A 22,571-nucleotide genomic window follows, 5' to 3' on the forward strand; every position below is an offset into this window, starting at 1 on the left:
ATCAGAGGAGAGGTAATACACTTATCTGAAGATAGTAAATCTGTCTCACAAAGGGCACATGTAGTTGAATCTACTTGTATTTCCAATTGACATGTCAGAATATGCATCAAACTACTTTAAATTATCATGGCAAACATTCTGAGATCAACTATAAAAAGAATATGCGACGTCACTGCTGTGAATCTTATTTAACCAGTCTGTAGGAGCAAGAGGAGACTGAAAAATCTGTATTTTCATATATTTTTTATATGTGCAAATCGGCAATATGCATTCCATTTTCTATTGTTAGTAATTCTCATGCGTTGTTTAACACAGTCAATTCACATAATGTCAGGTTATTTGCATATTATACATATATGGCAGTTCATTTGCATACAACCATTATTTAAATTACAAATTAGCATATTATTTACATGACAATGCATTGATAAAGTAATTTGCATACATCATTTCATATTTCGTATGTATGCACATCACAAGAGTTGATTTTTCCTTCACTGTGAGATCTTGTGTAATGTGTGAAAGATTGATTTGATGCAAACAAATTTTGCTTCTTTTTTATGGTCGAAATGCTTATTTTTCAGATAGGAATATGGAGTTACTTCATCAAATGTGTATAGCATATTAAGGCTATCATATTGTATCAACAATCTGCAACTTTTGTTGACAACAAATGTTGTATGTTTACAGAGTGCTGTCAATAACTTGTTGAAAAGAATAGAGCATATCTCTATTTCAATCAACATGTTGACAACAAATCTGCAACTTGCAACATTGCGTGACATATGGGTCAACTTTTGTCAACAAATGTTCATCCATGTCTTATGGCCTTTGTCAAGTGTGAATTTAAACAAAAAACTACTTTTCACATTTGTTGAATTCCATGCAATATTTTGACACTACTACAATGCTATGACAGTTGTTTCTCCTGTTTTAATCCACAATTTATTGCATAATACAGGATCTCGCAGTGAAAGGAAAAATGTTATATTTATGATAAGTATGTTCAACTCTTACTTTGTTCTTCCAGCTGAAACTGAAAGAATACTTCCAGAATTCCTTGCATCCTGTTTGATGGTCGCCAGGATAGTAAATTCATTTCCAGTTTTCAGGAGAGTTTCCGCCTTTTTGAATGCAAAATATGGCAATTGAAGATATCTAGAACCACCTGTAGAATGTAAACAAAAATATGTTAAGATACAGCATATGAAATATGAAACAAACAAATAACAACATTCAACAAAGAAGTCAAACCAAGACGGCAAGATGCACCAGGTTTCAGGAAAGAGAGATGAGCTCTTCACTAGACTACGTAAACTTCCCCTCAAAGAGCAGATTGTTTTTATGTAAGCATGCAGAGACTACATGTATATGCTAAAGTACAGCCGAGTCCAGGATATCTGGGCATACCATTTGGGGATAGTCATCATTTCACTTGCCTACATGTATCACTTTTGCAAATCAAAACCCAAGTGAGCTCGTTATCATTCGCAAATCAGACAATTTTGTTACATACAGTAGGTTTACTGAAGAAAGATCAGATGATGCAAATTCATTATATTCAACTACAGGACAAGTCTGTAGACATTTCTATTTGTTTAAGGCTTTAGCACATTTGAGACATCAGAGTTCACACCATACTAGATTTTCATGGCCACATTTGAGATATCAATGCTAGAACTTCATGGAGGCATCAAAGGCAATTGCTTCAAATCCCGAGTACCCGTAGTATGTCTTGATGCCTTTCTTAAACTATAGGTTTATCCCATAATATAATATTCCAATAGAGTAGGCAATTTTATCAAATTTGGTTTTGAGAATGAATGCTCTCTCAACAGGAGATCTAGTTGAATGCATTGTTTTATTCATTCATAACACATATTGAATATATGTGAGGGGGTATTATTCATGGCACATATTGGGGGCAAAATATCTTATAAGAAATTATTATTCATTGTCTGTGAGAAGGTATATAACAGTCATAATTTTCTATTGGCTTCAGATTTTGATCATAAGTTTGGCACGCAAAGGATTATTCATATGAGTGCTTATGTCGATTATCAGACATCTTGTTTTCTGTTAAGATAGTTTATGTATTTTATTGGTATGTTTGAAAATGTGTATTAGACTGTGCAACAATTCTCTCTCCATGAGTTGACATTGAAAGCCAGTCTAGTATTCCCACGGGTTTTGGGAGATATATTACAAATAATATTGATTCCAAGATGCATGATTAACTTCATTGAACACATATACATGTACATCAATGGATGTGTATCACCAGTAATCAGTCAAATAGAAAAAGTTAAACTTTTCAGCAGATTTTTACTACTACTTTCTCAAATGATATTTTCACACAGGACTAATGATTTTATTCTGACGAATTAGGTGATACAGTTTGGAATAAAATTAGTAAAGTTATACACATAACAATTAACAACAACAACAGACATTTTTCCTTAAATACCTTTTCATTTCATCTTTAATGATACAGACAAGATAAAAAAATCAACAAGATGGAAGTACAGTGACCCCTGGCTAAGCAGCGCCTCAGTAAGTGCAGGTAGTTGGATGGCTCCCAAAAATTCTACTGTGTTTTGCCAGCAGTTTTGAAGTAAAATCACTGATATATGAAGGGTGACAGTGGCCTGACTCGAGGTGTTAACGGGTTATGAAGTCGTGCCTTTACATACTCCTCGGCCAGTCCCCCTTGATAAAACTCAATAAAAATCGCTGCATTGGGTTCAATCCATGCGGAAATGGACGCTGTGATGTTGTCCAATAAAGAAAACATATTGTAAATAAACACATGTGTGCATATATGCTTTTTATTGATCCCCTTCACGAGAACTTTTGGTAAGTCGTGACCTTCAGTAAGTCACAGTTTTTTGGATCCCAACACCCGTGACTTAGCGAGGAGCCACTGTATTTCATCCCTAATGTAAAACAGCTACATCCCTAAAACAAATTAGTATACATTATGCATGTATCCCTCAGCATAACACTAAATTATAGATACATACTGGATAAATTGCACTTAAGTCCTTGACAAAGTATCATTATTCTTTCAAGTCTCCAGACAGCCACAGGGAAAACCTCATACAGGAGTTGAAATTGATGCATTGGACGCTACATCTCGCTACTTTCAAAATGGGTCAAATGTACCATTATATATGTAAATGTACTACACAGGGAGTTTTTTAAACAAGGGAACAAGGGAGCAGCACCCTCATGTGATGGCCATGCGCTCCCTTACCCTGGGGAGCTGATCCTCTGGCAACCATAAATTCTGATTGACCAGGGATCACATGTGGCAACAGTCTTCAACTGTGACCTGACTGATAGTAATTTTGGCCCCAAGGAAGCCATAGAATGCTCCATTTTAACTTAGAATTATCAAAAACTCCATACCCTGGTAGGGAGAACCCCCTACTTGCAATTGTTTTACTAGGAAAAACCCTGCTACCTACATTAGATATGGTATACAAAACACCATCATCAGTATCATCTAATAAGCCCAAAAAATAAAGCTAATTGAGCATATACACATATTAGTATTGGTAACCCTGAAAAAGTTGACCCATCTATGAAATGAATTTATTTTCAATGAAATCTCAATCAGAAATTTAAGGCTTGCTTATTCAGGTACATGTACCATATTAAATAAAACAAGTACAACATTTTTTTTTTTAAGTAGACAGAATTACATTTATACAAAGCACATTGAAACACTCTAATTGTGATATGATACCTATAATATGGCAAAGTTACCCTCTTATTCATGGCAAGCTTTGGAAGCTTTAAGGAAACTACAGGTATCCAGCAAAGAGAGATGTAATCCTACTTGATATTATTAAACTGATCTGGGTGAATGTCCAGTTTGTAGGGTACATGTACTGTAAAAACCTATATTTTACATTCAACTCATTAATAATATGTGAATAAACTCCATACAAAACACCCAAAATGTCTTTTCATCGAAAATAAATTCCAGTTAAAATAAAGTATTTTACAATAGACTTCCCACACATGCAATGCAGTACCTGTAAATGTCAGTGCTAATTAACTGTTGAAATTTATCAAAGAGATAGCTGTCAATCTCTGGGATTGTAGCATGGCATTGTGGGAAATCACTATCTTCAGGTACAGTTGTATATCTTCATAATTCAATCCAACATATACTACATACAAATTTACAATGGAAAATTATATGTATTCAAGCTAGAAACACAAATATGAAAAAGATTTCACCCCAAGTTGCATACAAAAGCTGACAAATTATTTTTCAAACATGATTCATCACATTTCTGATAGAGGTAATAGTTTTTTACATAAACTGATTTATTTTGAATTAAACTTTGTGCCAAAATGTGACAGTCCAATTAAATTTGACAGACCAGCTGACTGCAATAGGGTAAATCATTATTTTATTGGAAAATTGGATTTGACGAAAGTCACATGATAAATTAAAAATAATCAATATTAATGTGTCAAAGGAGAGGTTATATTATAAAGAGTTTTCTTATTGCCATGACAATAGAGCACTCTACATCATAAATTATGCTTAGTTGATTCTTTTATTTTGTTTTGACTGAAGTTTGGATTGTTAGTGTATGAATTCAGACTTGAGAAGGTACATTTGTATCGTTTTTATAAAATTATAGAAGTGCTTTGACGTATATGATAATATGGAGGAAATCTGTATTTTGCACCAATGCAAACTTTGGCATGAAGGCAACTGCCTCTTTTGCCTCTGAAGTTGAAGCCAAGGATTGCCCATGTACGTTTTGCATCAAACATCACTTGTTGTACCTCAATAGAATTAAATAAAGCATTTCACTTTCATGAATTATGTCCACTACAGTACAAGTGTATCTCCAATAGAAACACATGCAAACCAAACATCACATTTGATATATGATGAATAATTAATATATTATTTATTTTGTCCTTAGTTTTGACTATATAAAAATCTCTGTAATTTACATATTAAAGGACAAGTGTACTAAAAGAGTATACGGTAATATCAGTTGATGGCTTTGAAGCATTTTATTGATTGTTCATAGTGAACAAACGGGAATAACCTTGCTGGTAAAAGGGCTTTTTTCTTTCTTATTTTGTAATATGCATGTTATTTTACTGGTGACAAGAAGAAAACAGCACAGTTGCACAGTACAATACTCCAATAGGACTGAACCCCGACATGGCTCTGACCATCTAAATAAGAACCCTAAGTTGAGGGCCCTAGTCCAGCTTGGATCTAACCGAGCCGAGCCGAGCCGAGCCAAGCCAAGCAACTGAAAATTGGTGGGAGGAGCAATAGTTCAGCTTGGATGAAATGCTACTGTGTATACCTAGCAAAATTGCAAGAATTTTTTGATAAACCAACTGATTTCATTATTTTTCACCATGATCATAATCAGTTAAAGTTTTTCTGCACATAATATAAAGTGGCAATGCAACTTTGAATACAACATCAAATTTATTTATTCAATACAAATTATATCCTGGTGAGACAAAAACAAAAGATGGAACAGAACACTTTATTACACTTCAACAGTTTGACGTTTATTTTTTATACAGATGTGGGCCCACCATCTTACAGTAGCACCTGTATACACAGAAAAAGGCTGCAATTACAGATGTGTCCCTTGATAGGGACTAGCAACAAATAAATCTGGAATACCACATCTGATGACTACAGCCTGAGTTTCAGCAGTCAGGTTCAATCAACAGTGTTTCAGCTCAGCTATACAAGGTGTGGTACAAAGTATCCAGGATACTACAGATTCTGATACAGATACATGCAGCACATTATTTCACAATACAAGATCTCTCCCTGTTCTTAAGTCTACTGTACCAAGTGGCAGAGTAAATTAATTTCTCAGCACAATTCAAGAAAGATGCTTTCAATTGATAAGTACGATGTTTGTTACAGGTATCTATTCTGATAATAATCAAACTGCTTCAATAGGTTACCCAGTAGTATTCCGCTGTCTACAGTTTCCCGTCTGTAGTTAGAAAGTGTTAAATTTACATTAAGTCTTTAAAATTGCCAAGTTATTTACTATAATGAAAAGATGTAGTTCACAAACTTTAAATATAAGTCTGATGCAAATAAAATGTGGTTTATTATAGCGTTTTTTCTCAGCAGCAAGTTTTTTCATTTAAAAAAAGTTAATGAGTTTTTGGCTGGGGTAATATTTATCATACTTTCATTATGGATTCATACCAGTAAATTTTTTTACAAGAATAAAACATTTCATGGAAAATGGTCAAAATTGTGTCCAGTACTGTTCATCAATAGCAAAGATGACACTTAGCTAAACTAAATATACCACAATAATTAATTGGACTCTCTTCACAGCCTTGTCATGAGTTATCACCATTTTTTTTATTTCACAATGGTCTGGGTTCTGCTTTGACAGCTGATTTCTCAAATCGTCTACAACATTACTGTAACAGTACTTGGCAACATCTATGATTCAACCAGGTAATCCAGGTAATGTGTGACCACCTGACACTGACATGTTAAATCTAATATCAAAACGGTAAGTATGGTATACATGTATCAACTCAGAAATGAAGTCACCAAATTATACATTGATCAGCATAAATCACAATCCATAAACTCCTTCAAATCTCTGTGTATAAACCTCAACCCAACACTATTGTAAATCGTTTAAGGCAGTTCGCTACCATTATCAAAAAAACATACTCAAAAATCCTCAAAATCCAACAAGAGGGTTACTGCAATGTTCAATATTCTGAAATACAAATATATGGTCACCAAACTAATTCTTCCAGAAAACGACCTTGAAAATTGATCAAAAATGATTCCTATGGCAGAAACAGTCTATTATATCTCAAAACTTTGTTTGTTGATCTAAGCTAAAAAAGGGGCTATACATGGCTGTCACAAAAAAATTGGAGAATTAGTATACATTGTAAGTTATCCATGGACTAATGTGTTTACATGGAATCCTATTGAAATGGTTGCTTTTAAAAATTATTTTTCATATGTTTTCTAGAAAACACATCCTTCTTCCTCCGTAAAATATGAATGACTTGCATGTACATTATATGTGAATCATCACACAACGACGTTTTAACGATTTACTGTGATAAATTATTGCTTTGTTTTTATGGTAGCGTAATACATGATTTTTTTTAAATTAAGTGTATTGCCTGCCACAAAAATACAACAATTAATTTTGAACTTGAATTTATTTTTTAATAGCTGAATGTCAAAATGCTAATCTTCCAGGGAGGGAAGATATTGCATTGAGGTACATGTATCCTTAGTGTCACAAAATTGACCATCAAATATGCATAGAACATTAATAAGTATTTAACAATTGTATATACTTAATTATATAATATCAGAATGTGATCGAATAAATTGTGAAATGTGGTTCCTAAGAAGAAGGATGAGGATTCCTAGCTTGGAGAATAAGCAATGAAACCTGTGTGCAGTGAACAGGGTGGACTGCATTTTCATGTAGCAAGTCCCAGTGAGAAAATGAAATAGGACCTGTTTTTGTAATTACGTGAGAGTCCCTCTCTAATATAGGGAATCTCGGAAGCAGAATATGGGGTTAACGCAATCCCTGATTGAACAGTTTAGTTTATCATATACGAGATAAGAAATTTAACCAATAGAATACATGTACGGTGATCAAAGGATGGTATTGAAATTTTGGCATTGATGAAGAAAATAGAAAGGAATAGAAACAGACAAGGAAAGCTTTGGATGGTTGGTTGGTCTGAATGAATGTTGAAAAAAAGATGGGTTAAAAAAACGACATAGACATAGAAAAAAAACAAAAAAACCTAGACATAAAAAATTGTAGAAAACCATGAATGCCCACATCCTTGAACATTGGCACTTCAATAAGACGAAGAATACAATTTACTTTTACCACTCACAGCATATACATTGCTAAAAGAGCAAATACATATGCGCTACTTGTATCCAAGGTGTTCCATCATCTACTTTGTATTCCATATAAGTTTGCATTGAATGGAATTGTGCTGTTAATACGTCAACTCTATCTGATTAATCTGGTTTCCGAATACATTCTCTATCTGCTCTCTGATTACATACATCACAAGTAGCAAATGATATATCGTTGTACTGTGCTACTACTGTGTAATTGGACTGTTGGGGATATAGGGAACCAATGTCAATACTAATAGACAGTGACTGTACGATAATTAAATTTTATTGCTTGCTATATATCTCTTCCCTAGTATACATATTGTTTTGTTTTACAAGCAGGATCTGTTGGAATCATTGCTCAGAAATAAAGGGACCCAATGTCACAACTGATTAGCAGTGGTTCACATCTTTTGAAGTGAGTTTACTACAATAATTAAATTTCACTGCTTGCTACACATCTCTTGCCTAGTATACATGTTATTTTGTTTCACACGCAGGATCTGTTGGAATCATTGCTCAGAAATAAAGGGACCCAATGTCACAACTGATTAGCAGTGGTTCACATCTTTTGAAGTGGGTTTACTACAATAATTAAATTTCACTGCTTGCTGTACATCTCTTCCCTAGTATACATATTGTTTTGTTTTACATGCAGGATCCGTTGGAATCATTGCTCAGAAATAAAGAGACCCAATGTCAATACTGATTAGCAGTGGTTCACATCCTATGAAGTGATACCATAATTAGTTTGACTGCTCACTATGAACAAAATCTCCATCCTACAATTTGTTGTTTTACACCTACAGTGGAAGATCTAAAAATGACTTGTTTGGGGAAAAAACAATGCAATTCTAAAGGTCTTATTTTTTCCCATCATTTCCCACAATTTAAAATGACAGAGTGAGTAAATGTGAAGAGGATGGCACAAAATCTTCACCATGGCAACAAGATTTGGTATTCCATTCTTTAGTACGTGCATGTACATGATGTAGCCACAGACAGATGATAATTATTGTATGGAGACTTGAAGTCATGACGCACTCACACACACTTCTAGATATATGTGAGAGAATGAATGTATGTGAATACTCACATGGTTTTGCTGAAGGCAACCATTCATATGGTCATCCTCACAAAGCCATATGTTTGTTAGGAAAGCCATATTTGAGTTAATTGAATAATTTGATTGGGCACACCAAAAAGGTTGAATCTTAATCAATCAATCATTCACATTATTATAACAACTAGATTCAATTTTAAAACCATAGATTTGACTTTATGTTTGATTTCCAAAAGAGACACATCAGAACATTGAACATGATTTCATCAACAGGCAATACAGATTTATAGTGGGAATTCTGGCAGAAGTGAATGGTTAGGCGACAGCCGAATTAATGAATCTTGGCTGGCAAAAATAGTGAATAGTGGGCTTCTTCTTACCCTTCGTCAGTCACCAATAGTCAATTTTAGTTGGCTACAATACATTGGTACAAATTGTGATGAGGAATTCCAAATCATGTATTATGAACTCATAGAAATGTAAATTAATCAACATTAGCAAAATGTGGCTGAGATTCAGGCCAAGAAAGTTGATGAAGCCTGGTGGCTTCACGAATTTGCAAGAAAACAGAAAATTATTGATTTGGTTTGATCACAAATGTTGGAACATAGATCCTTTTCACAAGTCGGGAGCCCTCGCAGTTCCCTATTGGAGAGGATTTTCAGGTGAACTCAGAAAGAGGCTTGAAGGTAAAGACATATTTTTGCCCAGACATAGGAAACCAATGTCTGTGCATTCAGCAAAAATGTCTTTACCTGAAAAGCCTCTACCACAGGAAACTGAGCTCCTAACATAGAAAAACTTTTGTTAAACTTTTTTCGTGGCAATAAATCAATAATGATGTTGTTCACATTATAATGACATTACAATAGTACAGTGGACTCAGTGCCAAATAATATAGAACGTTTGAGGCAAATAAGATGAATACAGACCCAGATCGATACAGCATTAAAGACGTAGGATAGTTTTATCATGTGATATCTGTATAGTTTTATCATGTGATAAAAGCATACATTTACATAAAGAAGAAAGCAACCATGTAGAAGGCGGCTGGATAGCTTCAACTGAACTGTTCAATGTGTCATGTTTATATACAAGATTTGAAACCAGATTACTGTGACAAACAAGGGAAGATGAGCAAGAGGGATGAGCGAATCAAGCAACATTTATACCATAATTTGGTTGCACATCATGTAAAACAATTTGTACTATTAGAAACGTCTCCTTCATATTAACAAAAGTTTTACTTGGATTTAAGTTCAGCAGATTGATGAGAGCTATTTCAACAGGTCAAATACAGAGAAAATATAGTACATGTACGTAATAAGTGACATGTTGAAAGCCCTGAACTGCACACATCTGAATCACTTTAACTGTACATCACAATCACATCAATAGTCAGTTTGTCATTGTTAATATAATTAGCAGCACCCAGTATGATGAGAAAGGTGAAGACCTCAGACACTATTATTTACAGTATGATTCATAGACGACTATCATTATGATTAGTGTATCAAAAAACATGCGATGATTTTTGTAATTTGATCCATGTATCTACCTCCAAGAGACAGATAGTTTACAGACAGATATGAGTCACTATCATATAATAAATATAGGTCTCATACCACCACGTATAAGATAAGAGGGAAACCTCCAGACATCTTTACTAATAAAATAATACATCAACATTAAATAAGATATTTAATGCAGTAAGACACTGAATGAGAATTCATCAACTGACTTAATTAATTAAAGTTCCAAGCTACTTCATCACAGGAGGTGGGTAAAAAGTAATAATAACAGCTCTGCAGCATATAATTTTTTTTGGCTTTACATTTGATCAAAAAACTAATGTATTTGGATTTGGTAAACAGTGCAAGAAACACTACAAACTACAGTGCTTGCTATGAACCCAGTGTTTAAACATGGAGACATAGCGCCCCCATGAGGTGAGTAGAATTCTGGCTCACTTGGCAGCTTAGTTAGGCTCGCATCTAATCTTGCACGAGAGAATAGTGTCCATTTGGAGGAAACACAATAAAGCTGTTAGTGCGATTCCTGTTCTCAGTGCACATACAAATCATATTATCCTAGTTCCATCACTAACAGCTGAGCTTGAACTTTTTGGGGGCATCAAATGGCGATTGCCTCCACGGAGAGCAAAAAAAAAAAAAAAAGCTGTGTCAGCAGGTGAAGTCTTCAAGCAGAACTGAACTTTACGAAGACGTTCTAATTGCCTTGATACCCCAAAGCTCTTCTTCAATAGAAGTGTACATCAACTGACATTACCTATATTATATCATTAAAACATGACTTATTCTGACCATAGACATACTATACTTTTGTCATTTATGTAAGCACATGAGCTACTAATAAAAGTAGTACAGTATGTATGTAAAGCCAAGCATCAACTTCAAAATTCAGCCCTGAGTGCAAATTAACTGAACTTTTTCTTCTCTGTCCAGGTAACAAGCTGATCAAAGCCAATCTGAAACATCTAAATCTGCCAATTCTGATTACCAAAAATGATGGTGTCTTACCTTGAATCAAATAAGCAGGTGATCTATTATGAAATCCAGGTACTTGTGTCACACCTCGCACAGTGTTATTCAATGCTAGCGAATCCAGTAAATTAATCTCTAAGCGATTGTCAATACCATAACTATCAACTGCAAGTAATAGAAAATATACACATTAAAATATTTATCTGTGATTGCTCTAAAATCTAACTTTTTTTTTGTCTAGATATGCCTTTGTCTTGAATATTGCATATACTTGTGCATCTAGCAACTAGAACAAAAGAATCCATCATTCCATACACCATATTTGCTCTATTAGAACCTTATCTTCAATATAAATGTATACTAAATCATTGCTCATAGAAAAACCTCTGATTTGCATAAAGTGAGCAAATAGAGTAAATAGAGCAAATATGCTATTTGCACTTGTTCAAAACACATCCTGGCTCATTTCAACATTCACATTTTATTTGGCACAAAAAACCTGTTACAATATTTATGAATTTCAATGGAAGTTGAATCTGACCAGCCAATCAATGAATGAGCACACAGCTCAATGACATCAGTTGATTCTGACCAGCCAATCAAAAGAGCACACAGCTCAATGACATCAGTTGATTCTGACCAGCCAATCAATGAATGAGCACACAGCTCAATGACATCAGTTGATTCTGACCAGCCAATCAAAAGAGCACACAGCTCAATGACATCAGTTGATTCTGACCAGCCAATCAAAAGAGCACACAGCTCAATGACATCAGTTGATTCTGACCAGCCAATCAAAAGAGCACACAGCTCAATGACATCAGTTGATTCTGACCAGCCAATCAAAAGAGCACACAGCTCAATGACATCAGTTGATTCTGACCAGCCAATCAATGAATGAGCACACAGCTCAATGACATCAGTTGATTCTGACCAGCCAATCAAAAGAGCACACAGCTCAATGACATCAGTTGATTCTGACCAGCCAATCAAAAGAGCACACAGCTCAATGACATCAGTTGATTCTGACCAGCCAATCAAAAGAGCACACAGCTCAATGACATCAGTTGATTCTGACCAGCCAATCAAAAGAGCACACAGCTCAATGACATCAGTTGATTCTGACCAGCCAATCAAAAGAGCACACAGCTCAATGACATCAGTTGATTCTGACCAGCCAATCAAAAGAGCACACAGCTCAATGACATCAGTTGATTCTGACCAGCCAATCAAAAGAGCACACAGCTCAATGACATCAGTTGATTCTGACCAGCCAATCAATGAATGAGCACACAGCTCAATGACATCAGTTGATTCTGACCAGCCAATCAAAAGAGCACACAGCTCAATGACATCAGTTGATTCTGACCAGCCAATCAAAAGAGCACACAGCTCAATGACATCAGTTGATTCTGACCAGCCAATCAATGAATGAGCACACAGCTCAATGACATCAGTTGATTCTGACCAGCCAATCAAAAGAGCACACAGCTCAATGACATCAGTTGATTCTGACCAGCCAATCAAAAGAGCACACAGCTCAATGACATCAGTTGATTCTGACCAGCCAATCAAAAGAGCACACAGCTCAATGACATCAGTTGATTCTGACCAGCCAATCAAAAGAGCACACAGCTCAATGACATCAGTTGATTCTGACCAGCCAATCAAAAGAGCACACAGCTCAATGACATCAGTTGATTCTGACCAGCCAATCAATGAATGAGCACACAGCTCAATGACATCAGTTGATTCTGACCAGCCAATCAAAAGAGCACACAGCTCAATGACATCAGTTGATTCTGACCAGCCAATCAAAAGAGCACACAGCTCAATGACATCAGTTGATTCTGACCAGCCAATCAAAAGAGCACACAGCTCAATGACATCAGTTGATTCTGACCAGCCAATCAAAAGAGCACACAGCTCAATGACATCAGTTGATTCTGACCAGCCAATCAAAAGAGCACACAGCTCAATGACATCAGTTGTAAATGTTCCAATATTATTCAATACAGGTTTGTTGCACCGAGAGTAAACTATGTCAACTACATTGAATGTGTTTCTGACTATTAATGTCGTATTTAAACACAAATGTTCGCATTTGACATAGAAGCACTATAGAAGTGGAAATAGAATCTCATCACTCATCACAAATGTTTGTTCATGCAGACAGGAATCTTGTAAAATGTTTTTCACTAACACTGGACTTTTGAACTTGTTGACTACTTGGGAGAAAGGTCTTCAGGATAAAAATAAAGATTGTATGTAGTTGTAGGGAGGAGGGACTGAAAAAGGTCTTTAGTTTGGTTCACTGAAGGTGTTCAGTTTACAGGAGGATAACATACATGTTCAGTTTACAGAGGTATTCAGTTACGGGGTGGTCCATTTACAGAGGTGTTCCGTTTACAGAGGTGTCCCGTTTACAGAGGTGTTCAGTTTACAGAGGTATTCAGTCTACATAATTAAAAGCAAGCCTGCAGAAAAGGAACTAAGAAAGGTTTTTAGTTTGATCTAGTTCACACTGGGTGTGGTTTAGACAGATTTATTATCTGTCTACACTCAAGGTGTATTACTTTACTAAGCAATCAAAAAGGCTAATTTAAAAACATTTATGCAGTTAATTATAAAGTGAACACACTTTTCACATTTAAATGACTAAAATAAAAACCAGTATGAACTACCTGAGCCATTTTGAAAACAGTATCATCGATGACTCTTAGTATTAGTCACATACAGAGGCCTGCATGTTATTAATCACGGACGTGTGTTTGTTTTGATCCATGATGCATTGAATCACCATAGTTTGAGCAGAATACAAATCAACAATATGAACTTTCACTTTCAATGTAATATCAACTCCCAAAGTATCAATTAAAATTTGTATTCCCTTCATTAGGTCTGGTTAATTAGATCGTTGTGACTACAAATCCCCCTTGTTTTGATGATAGCATGCACATATCATCTATGATGACAACAGCTATCAGCTATTTGAAGTGTACAAACTCAAAAATGTTTATGATGATAAGAAGCCTTTTGATAATGACAGGCAAGATAAAAATGGCCTTGTGAACACAGTAATGCAAGTGATTAGAGGAGGTATGCTATTAAAATCTCTACAAAAATTGCAAGATTGATAATCAGCTCTCTCAGGACTTGATTTGCAAGAGTGATGGACAAGTAGAGTAATCACTATATTTAAAATGACAAATATGAGCAAATAAGTTCTCTCTCAAGTTGCCAATATAGATGTACATGTATACTGTAAAATACTTTATTTTCGCTTGGAATTAATTTTCTCTGAAGGAATAGAATAATTCAATGAAAATAAAATCCAGCAAATATACCATTTTCCTGTATTTGACAGTCAACTCGTCAAAAATCAGTGAAGATAAATTGCATACATAACACCCAAAAAAGCCTTTTCAGCAAAAATTAATTCCAGCTAAAAAAAAGTATTTAAAGTATACTTATTTATATGAACGCTCAATATACATGCCAAAATAAACAATGCGAAACACGCTGTCATTAATTTCAACGACACTTTTTACAATGAAGAAACAAATATGAACAAAAAACAAAAATTTTATTACAATACGGTTCATATATCGTCTGAATTTACGGTGCAAAAATAGGTAGGGTATGTGGGAAAACGGTCAAAAGCAAGGTCGTACGCAAACTCTCGATACAAAGCTATTTCCGCCATGGTTTCATCATAATTTGACCAGAACAACTTCCTTTAACGTCTTTCGTTGACCAATGAAAATGCTCTGTCATACAGTCGAAGTTTTTCGATTATTGACGAAGTATTTTTATCAACGCAATGCGGAAGTGTATTACCGCAATGTTGAAATGCGATCTGTCAATACTGATTTCGACAAAAAACGGTGACTTTTTTCCCTAAAAGCTGTTGATTCGCAATTTTCGAAAGGTAAACTGAGGGTGAGGGAAGTATTTAAACCTTTCACGGCCGCCAACAAATCATGTCGAAGAATAGTTTGCTCGTTCACACCCCATTCACGATAGTCTCAATAGACAAGATTATTCGGAAAAGTAAAACGATGATAGTGACCAGGTCTTGACAATCACATTTTGCCGTTTGGAAAACTACTAATCAAAAGAAATGTGGATTTTTTCAGTATTGCAACATCGGGGTTAATCCCGAGTAAATAACAGAATAGAAAACGTGCGAACTATGTGCGTTCGCCCGCCGCAAAAGCTGGAACCAAACTACCATACCAACCATGATTTTTATGCAATGAAATACAATTTTTACATGCATATTTTAACTCATTAAATGTCCAAAAACAGAGGGGTGGGCTTATACTCGAGGAGGGGCTTATACTCGGGGAAGTACGGTAATAAAAAATAACATCAAGCAAGTTACTAAACTATGCCCACACAGATTGAGATATTGAACAATTAGAAACATTCTTTAATGATGAGTTGTTAATTAGTTTAATGTAGATTGTTGTAATTATTGATGACCCTATGATGTAATCCATCAAATATTCTGAATAATTGAGTGGGTGTGAAAAGTGACAATCCTATGGGTACCAAACGTGACAACTCTGTAGATGTCAAAGGTGTCAACCCCCTGTTACCCCTTGTGAAAATTAATTCTAAGCGAAAATAAAGTATTTTACAGTAATAAAATTCCTGATGATGTAATTGGTCCATACTTTTGATATCATGGCTAACAAACACAAAATATGCAATATCTCAATATGTTATGTTTTACACAGGATTTCTTAAATTATTATTATTATTAGGAATTTATAATTTCAAGTATATGATTGTAATTTTATGATTAATATTGTTAAACTTATTTTAAAAAATATTTTAATCTATTTAATAGCTTCTAATTAGATTCAACACATCTACAACAGAAATGGACATAAACCAAAAATTACAAATATTGTATGCTATTGGTAGATCATTAAAATATGTCTTATTTTGACCATAGACACACACTGTACTTAAGTCTTACATATAAACACATGTGCTTTTAATAGATAAAATACAGTGCTTATGAAAAATGAATTGTACATTACAATATCAGTAAATCTATCACTTCAATTGAGAAGCATTTCACGTCAGAAAATGCAAACCTGATTAACATTTAATGTTACACAAGGGCATTTCTATTTCTGTGTATTGCAAGTCAGGAACCTTAGTGCATCAGTCAGATAAACCCTGACATCAATTACGTAATTTTGTGAAGAAGATTTGTCTAGACTTAATATCCCACAAATAATAGCTAATTATCCACAAACTGCAATTTCTTGTGTGAACCGAACGTCTGCCGAGAACGAACAATTTGATTGATTTTTTTTTTTAATAGCTCAATTTCAAAATGATGATCATTGAGGGGAATATTGCATTTGAGATACCTTTACCTCATCAAAATTGATCATTATCAAATATATAGCATATTTTTAAGCGTAAAAATATTTTTGTGTTGGTTGCATTCCACATGACGTCATTGTCCTGTTTTTATGTTCAAATTCACGCATAAGCCAGTGAACAGAAAATGGTCTATTAGATGGTGAAGTGTGTTCAGGTGTAAACAAATTTTATATGTTTTTCAAATGCAGAATGGGGCACGTGGGATACATACAAAACCTAATGACTCTCATTTTATTCTTCAAGACTTTTCATTTTCATTGAGAGAAGATAAAAAGTAGAAGTGATAAACAGAAATATTAAACAAGAAATATATAATTGCTGCTATTGATATTAAGTCTTGTTCATATACATATACATGTATACTGACAAATGCAGGGCTAAATCACATTAACTGTATTATTAAAGGGCGGCAGTCGTCGCACCGCATCCTGGTAGATATGGGACTCATACAATGTTTATTTACATAAAATTGAACACGCGCTGCGCGACAACCACCGCGCTTAACAGTGGGTTAAAAATTTTTAATTATGTACATTCCAATTAATGTGGCTCATTTAATAGTTGATGTTCCATTTATTGGGAGATCTCACTTATGCGTGAGAGATGCAGATTGAACATTTGCTGCAATAATAAAATCTTTCAATTTCGAACTTAAATTTTTATTTTTTATAGTTCATTGTAAAAATTCCTCTCGTTGAAATACCCTTACTTTTAAGATCAAAATTGACCATCATCAAATGTGTTCAGCACATTATAAAGCATTGAAATACCCGAAATTAGTTTTGCGTTTGTCAAATCCTGTGCGATGTTTCGGTAAAAGCATGAGCACTGTATTAGACAATTACACAACTTCTGTTTTCCAGAAAATCTTTGAATTTGTATTCATGCTTACTTTTCAAATATGTATGTAGTGTGTAATACAGTATAAAGTGTGATATGTCACACATGTCACATTTGTCTGCGCATACACGTACTGAGTATAAGAAATACATTACACGAAAAATAACCAGTTTTAAAAATCGGTTAAAGTCATTAAAATCCTTCTACAAGATGAAAAAAGTCCAGCAGTTTGATGAGAAAATGTTTGCTTTAATGGATTATGTGAATGTTGTTAACAAAAGAGAAACTGTAGTTATTCCATTGTGCATTTCCCCAGGATGTAGTACTCCCACTGTACAATGCAGAAATTGTTAGTGGCTATATAGACTAGATTGACGGGAGTGTGTACAACACTATTTGAGTGGTAATATCAGGTAATGGGCTTTCTCGTTCTCATCATGATCTCAGCATCCGTTTGCATCTAAAGTCTATTAACACCTATCTGGCGAGCATACAGAAAAGATTACAAGATAGACATTGTCACCTTACTTTTGAATTCAAGTACATAATGCGTGTAGATGCTTGGTTTAAGTTTTTTGTAAAACTCAATGTGCTGCATGGCATACACTGCTGCTAGTTTTTTAAACTTTATGGAACCACCTGTTTCCTAACAACTGCCCCTGAATGCACAGCATATAAGTGCACAGTGCACAGCATATAAATGAACAGCGCACAGCAAACAAGTGCACAGCATATAAGTGCACAGTGCACAGCAAACAAGTGCACAGCATACAAGTGCACAGTGCAAAGCATACAAGTGCACAGCATACAAGTGCACTGTGCACAGTATATAAGTTGCACAGGGCACAACATACAAGTGCACAGTTCACAGCATATAAGTTACGCAGTGCACCGCATATAAGCACACAAAGATTTCCAGTTCAGTAGTACGATCACGTACGCAACGTATTCCATATATCAACGTGAACATAAAAACAAGGTCATTAGGAAAATGAAAAGTGTCAATCCTTTCATCAAATACCAGATAATTTCCAGATTACAAATAATGCTACTGAAAGCCACTACTCATTAAGAACTTCATTTCATAATAGAGCTATAAATAGAAATATTTTATTTTTTGCTTGGCTGAGATCTGCAGATCAGGTAATTGGAAGCATGTAGAATGAAAGCATTGATATTCCTGCTCTGAAGTTCAGAGTTAATGTGCACACATCTAACCTGATAATGGAACCAAGCAATAGGATTATTTATTGAAAGGAATCTCAACAATGGACAGCTGAGAGATACAGAACCCATCTAGAAAGTCCCTTGCCACTTACACCATAATGGAGGAATAAATTAGTTGCTATGGCAACAGATGCATTATCTTCAACTCATCACTTGTTTTATATGAGGTTTTATTTTATAAACATTAATAGTTTGGAATGGTCCCAGTCAATTCCACTGGGAAGATGATGTTAAATCATGAAATCATTCAAAACTCTCACTATTCTGTTTTTTTTTTCTTTTAATTATTTTGCACACAAATCATCATCAGAAAATCTTCCCATCCTATGCTATGCCATAATCAGTTTTCACAATTTACAGAATGTTTTTTGTTCAGAGCTGTACATCCAAAATAATCATAATATATATTAAACCGCTCACAAAACATAAAAAGGTTCCACTCAAGTCCATTAACACATGTAATAATGCCATTAAGGTATTTCAAATTCTTAATTGTATTTTTAAAATATCCCTAATTCACTGTAAAATTAGATTATTGATCCATGCACTCACATAAATGATACTTATCTGTATATTATGGTAAAAATCAAGTTCAAGTCTTATTTTTGCAATGCCAACTTGATATGCAGCCATCGTATGACATCTCACAATGTTGAAACGAAACAAAAAATACAGTAACAAAGCGAATGATATTATAGTTTTCTTTCTGTAAAATTTTTGCATATTATGCAAATGTTATAGTTTCTGATTGGCTTAAACTGGTTATTCCAGGAATAGATCATGGTTGTATGTATTATGTCACTAGTTACCGTAGTAACTGCTGAGAGCGCATGCAAGGGATACAATAACATAGAGCACTCAAGAAAAGAACTAGCTAGATAAATAGATGGTAGATTGAATTTGTTTGTGATGATATATTCATTTTTGGAGCCTGTCTATTTGTATGTAATGTTACTAAGTTTATTGATTTTTATTAAATTTAGAAGAAGAAAAAAGCAAAAATTTCATCTTCCAAGCAGATCATTCTACATGAATGACTTACATTCAATCTCCCTCCAGTGCTAATATCTACCATCCCACGGCCTCTGTTTACTCACAAAAAAGCACATACAATTTGTTGATTGCTCAAAAATTAAACAATAATTAATCCACATAGAAACATATCGGACAAGGATAAGGGTCTATTGCAAAATGATTTGCAAGGCGTAACCTAACACAATATCAAGTCTAGACACATCTTGGAATCCAATATGACACTGTGGGGGATTATATAATTATTGTTGTTATGAAACATCTCTATCATAATAAAATCAAATTTAGTTAAATTTGAGGGCTTTTTGTTGAAATTTATTTGTGAATAAAGGTTTACATTATCATGCGATAACATAAAGCTACGGCATCATAAAAACCTCTGACTCTGATTCTGACTCTGAATAGCGGTGTTTAATAATATGACATAACGTCTAGGGGTATGAAAGCTATATTTAAGAGTGATGCAGCCATATATTGATGGACAAAGCTAATGAAAACACAGCATGGATATATATATCCACATCATCAGTTGACAGTTTCACAAATTATTTATGTTAGCAATACACCTAATATAATAACCAGCTTTCACACACCCACTAGATAACCAAATTAATAGCCGTCAATAAAAATTTAAAATGATAACAACCACCCTAAGCAAATACAGTATGACACATAAAGATAAGAAGCTATGAGCACATAGGTTTTTTACAGTATTAGTTATTTATTCTCTTATGTTAGCAGGAATTAATTAAATTTTCACTGCACAGACCTTTTGGAAGTTTTATGTGGAGTATGTTTTCATTGATTTTTGATTAGTTGCATGTAAAATGTAGGAAAAAAGGTATAATCGCCAGATTTTATTCTAACTGAATCATTCTTCCAGTGAAAATAAATTCCAAGTGAAAATAAAGTGTTTTACAGTAGTGTAAAGAGCCAACCAATAATCATACATCACAAGGATTGTTTATCATCATTAAAAACTTCAGCCTGGTGTTCAAATTACAGTGTGATATCATTTGGATATGATCTCCAGCCTTTACACTGATACAATTACACAACATAGACCTGCGGGTACATTGATGTGATGCTAAACCAAGTATCATACAACGGTCCATCAGAACTGTCACAATTATTATTAAAATTTTCTCCCTGAGAGGTCTCTGGTGGCCAAATTTGTGGAATATTTTTTACAGAAACCCAACTATCTGATGATGCATACAGTTCCTCTCCTGCATGTAAACACGTTTCGTTGAATGTAAAATAACACTATTTTATTGCAGCTGTGTTTTGAAAATACATCCTAAATGAGAACACATGTTTTTTTTTTGACAATAGTCTTTATATTCAGAAGTATTATAAACAACTTGAAAAAGTACAGTGTTCAACATAGAAATTTAAACCACTGGTATAGTAAAAATATAGTTATTAATTTGCATGACATTTGCTTTGAATGGAAGGGTCATGGCTGTGTCGTGAAGTTCATTTCGCTCTGATGAAAATATCAGTTTCTTTGCACGTATCCAAATCTTTAATATCCACATGGGAAATGAAGTGTAGTTTGTCATATGTATTAACCTTTTCACTACCAGTTCCAGTTTATAATCTTCTAATTGAGTAAAAATTGACTTAAATTCTGTCTGTGGGCTTCAAAATTAGGGTTCAGTTTCAGAAATATTGAAGATTACAAGAACAAAATACAAACAAATTTGGGTCTGTTTGTGAAATAGTTAATTATGGTCTGTGTGAATCTTGATTCAATTATATTATTATGGGTTACAATTGACTGTTTTATTTAATGTGGTAAAGCAGCAAAGGATCACCATTATCAGTCATGGCTATCAGTCATTATCAGTCATGATTACAAGGTCTTACATTTATCACTGGCTGTATATAAGTTTACATCTATATGCTAATGACAGTATCAGGTGATGTTGAAGTTAATCCGGGACGCACAAGACGAGATGCAATGGACTGTATCACCGAGTGTCAGCGGGTTTTCGCTATAGATATTAGCACGGTTAATAACGTATTTGTTCTACATGTCATAGTTTGAAAATATTTGAGCAAACATTTTAGCAAAGCATTTGATTTAGTCAATCATAATGTATTAATATACAGACTATGTAAAGAAAGCTTTAGTGAAAAAAATGACTATTATTTTGAAGTTCATGTATGTGAAGTTGTCAAAGCATAGGAATTACAAATATTTCTTTTGTCAAGTTGGTATGCCAGGGATAAGTTCCTTTTTATTTACACTACATTGGAATACTAGTATTCAGGAACATTTTTATACAGAAAGTATTATGTTAAGAAAGGATGTTCTCGACCTTTGACCTAAGATTTTGATGGCCTATGAGAAGCATATATATATATATATATATATATATATATATATATATATGACATTTGCATAATTATTCTAACAATACACTCATTAAAACACATGCACACAATTATAAACTTACAAAGCTGTTTTTGCGTTTTCAGTTATTTATTATTTTTGATTGAAAAGTCAGCAATAACACAGCGAAAATTCAACCACTGTGGCACAGTCAGG

The 22,571-nt window shown here is 34.2% G+C and overlaps 1 protein-coding gene across 1 annotated transcript in view; it reads right to left on the reverse strand.

Moving 5' to 3' along the window:
* LOC100374590 (protein kinase C-binding protein NELL1-like) overlaps positions 1-22,571 on the reverse strand; it is a 68,733-nt gene that overhangs the window by 28,887 nt on the left and 17,275 nt on the right. The window contains exons 3-4 of the mRNA XM_085506364.1: positions 11,543-11,671; positions 1,018-1,168 (exon numbers count right to left, since the gene is read on the reverse strand). Coding sequence (XP_085362490.1) covers positions 1,018-1,168; positions 11,543-11,671 — 280 coding nt within the window. The remainder of the gene's footprint in view (positions 1-1,017; positions 1,169-11,542; positions 11,672-22,571) is intronic.

This window comes from Saccoglossus kowalevskii, chromosome 12, assembly GCF_978046115.1.
Source record: "Saccoglossus kowalevskii chromosome 12, keSacKowa6.1, whole genome shotgun sequence".
Taxonomy (NCBI): Eukaryota; Metazoa; Hemichordata; class Enteropneusta; family Harrimaniidae; genus Saccoglossus; species Saccoglossus kowalevskii.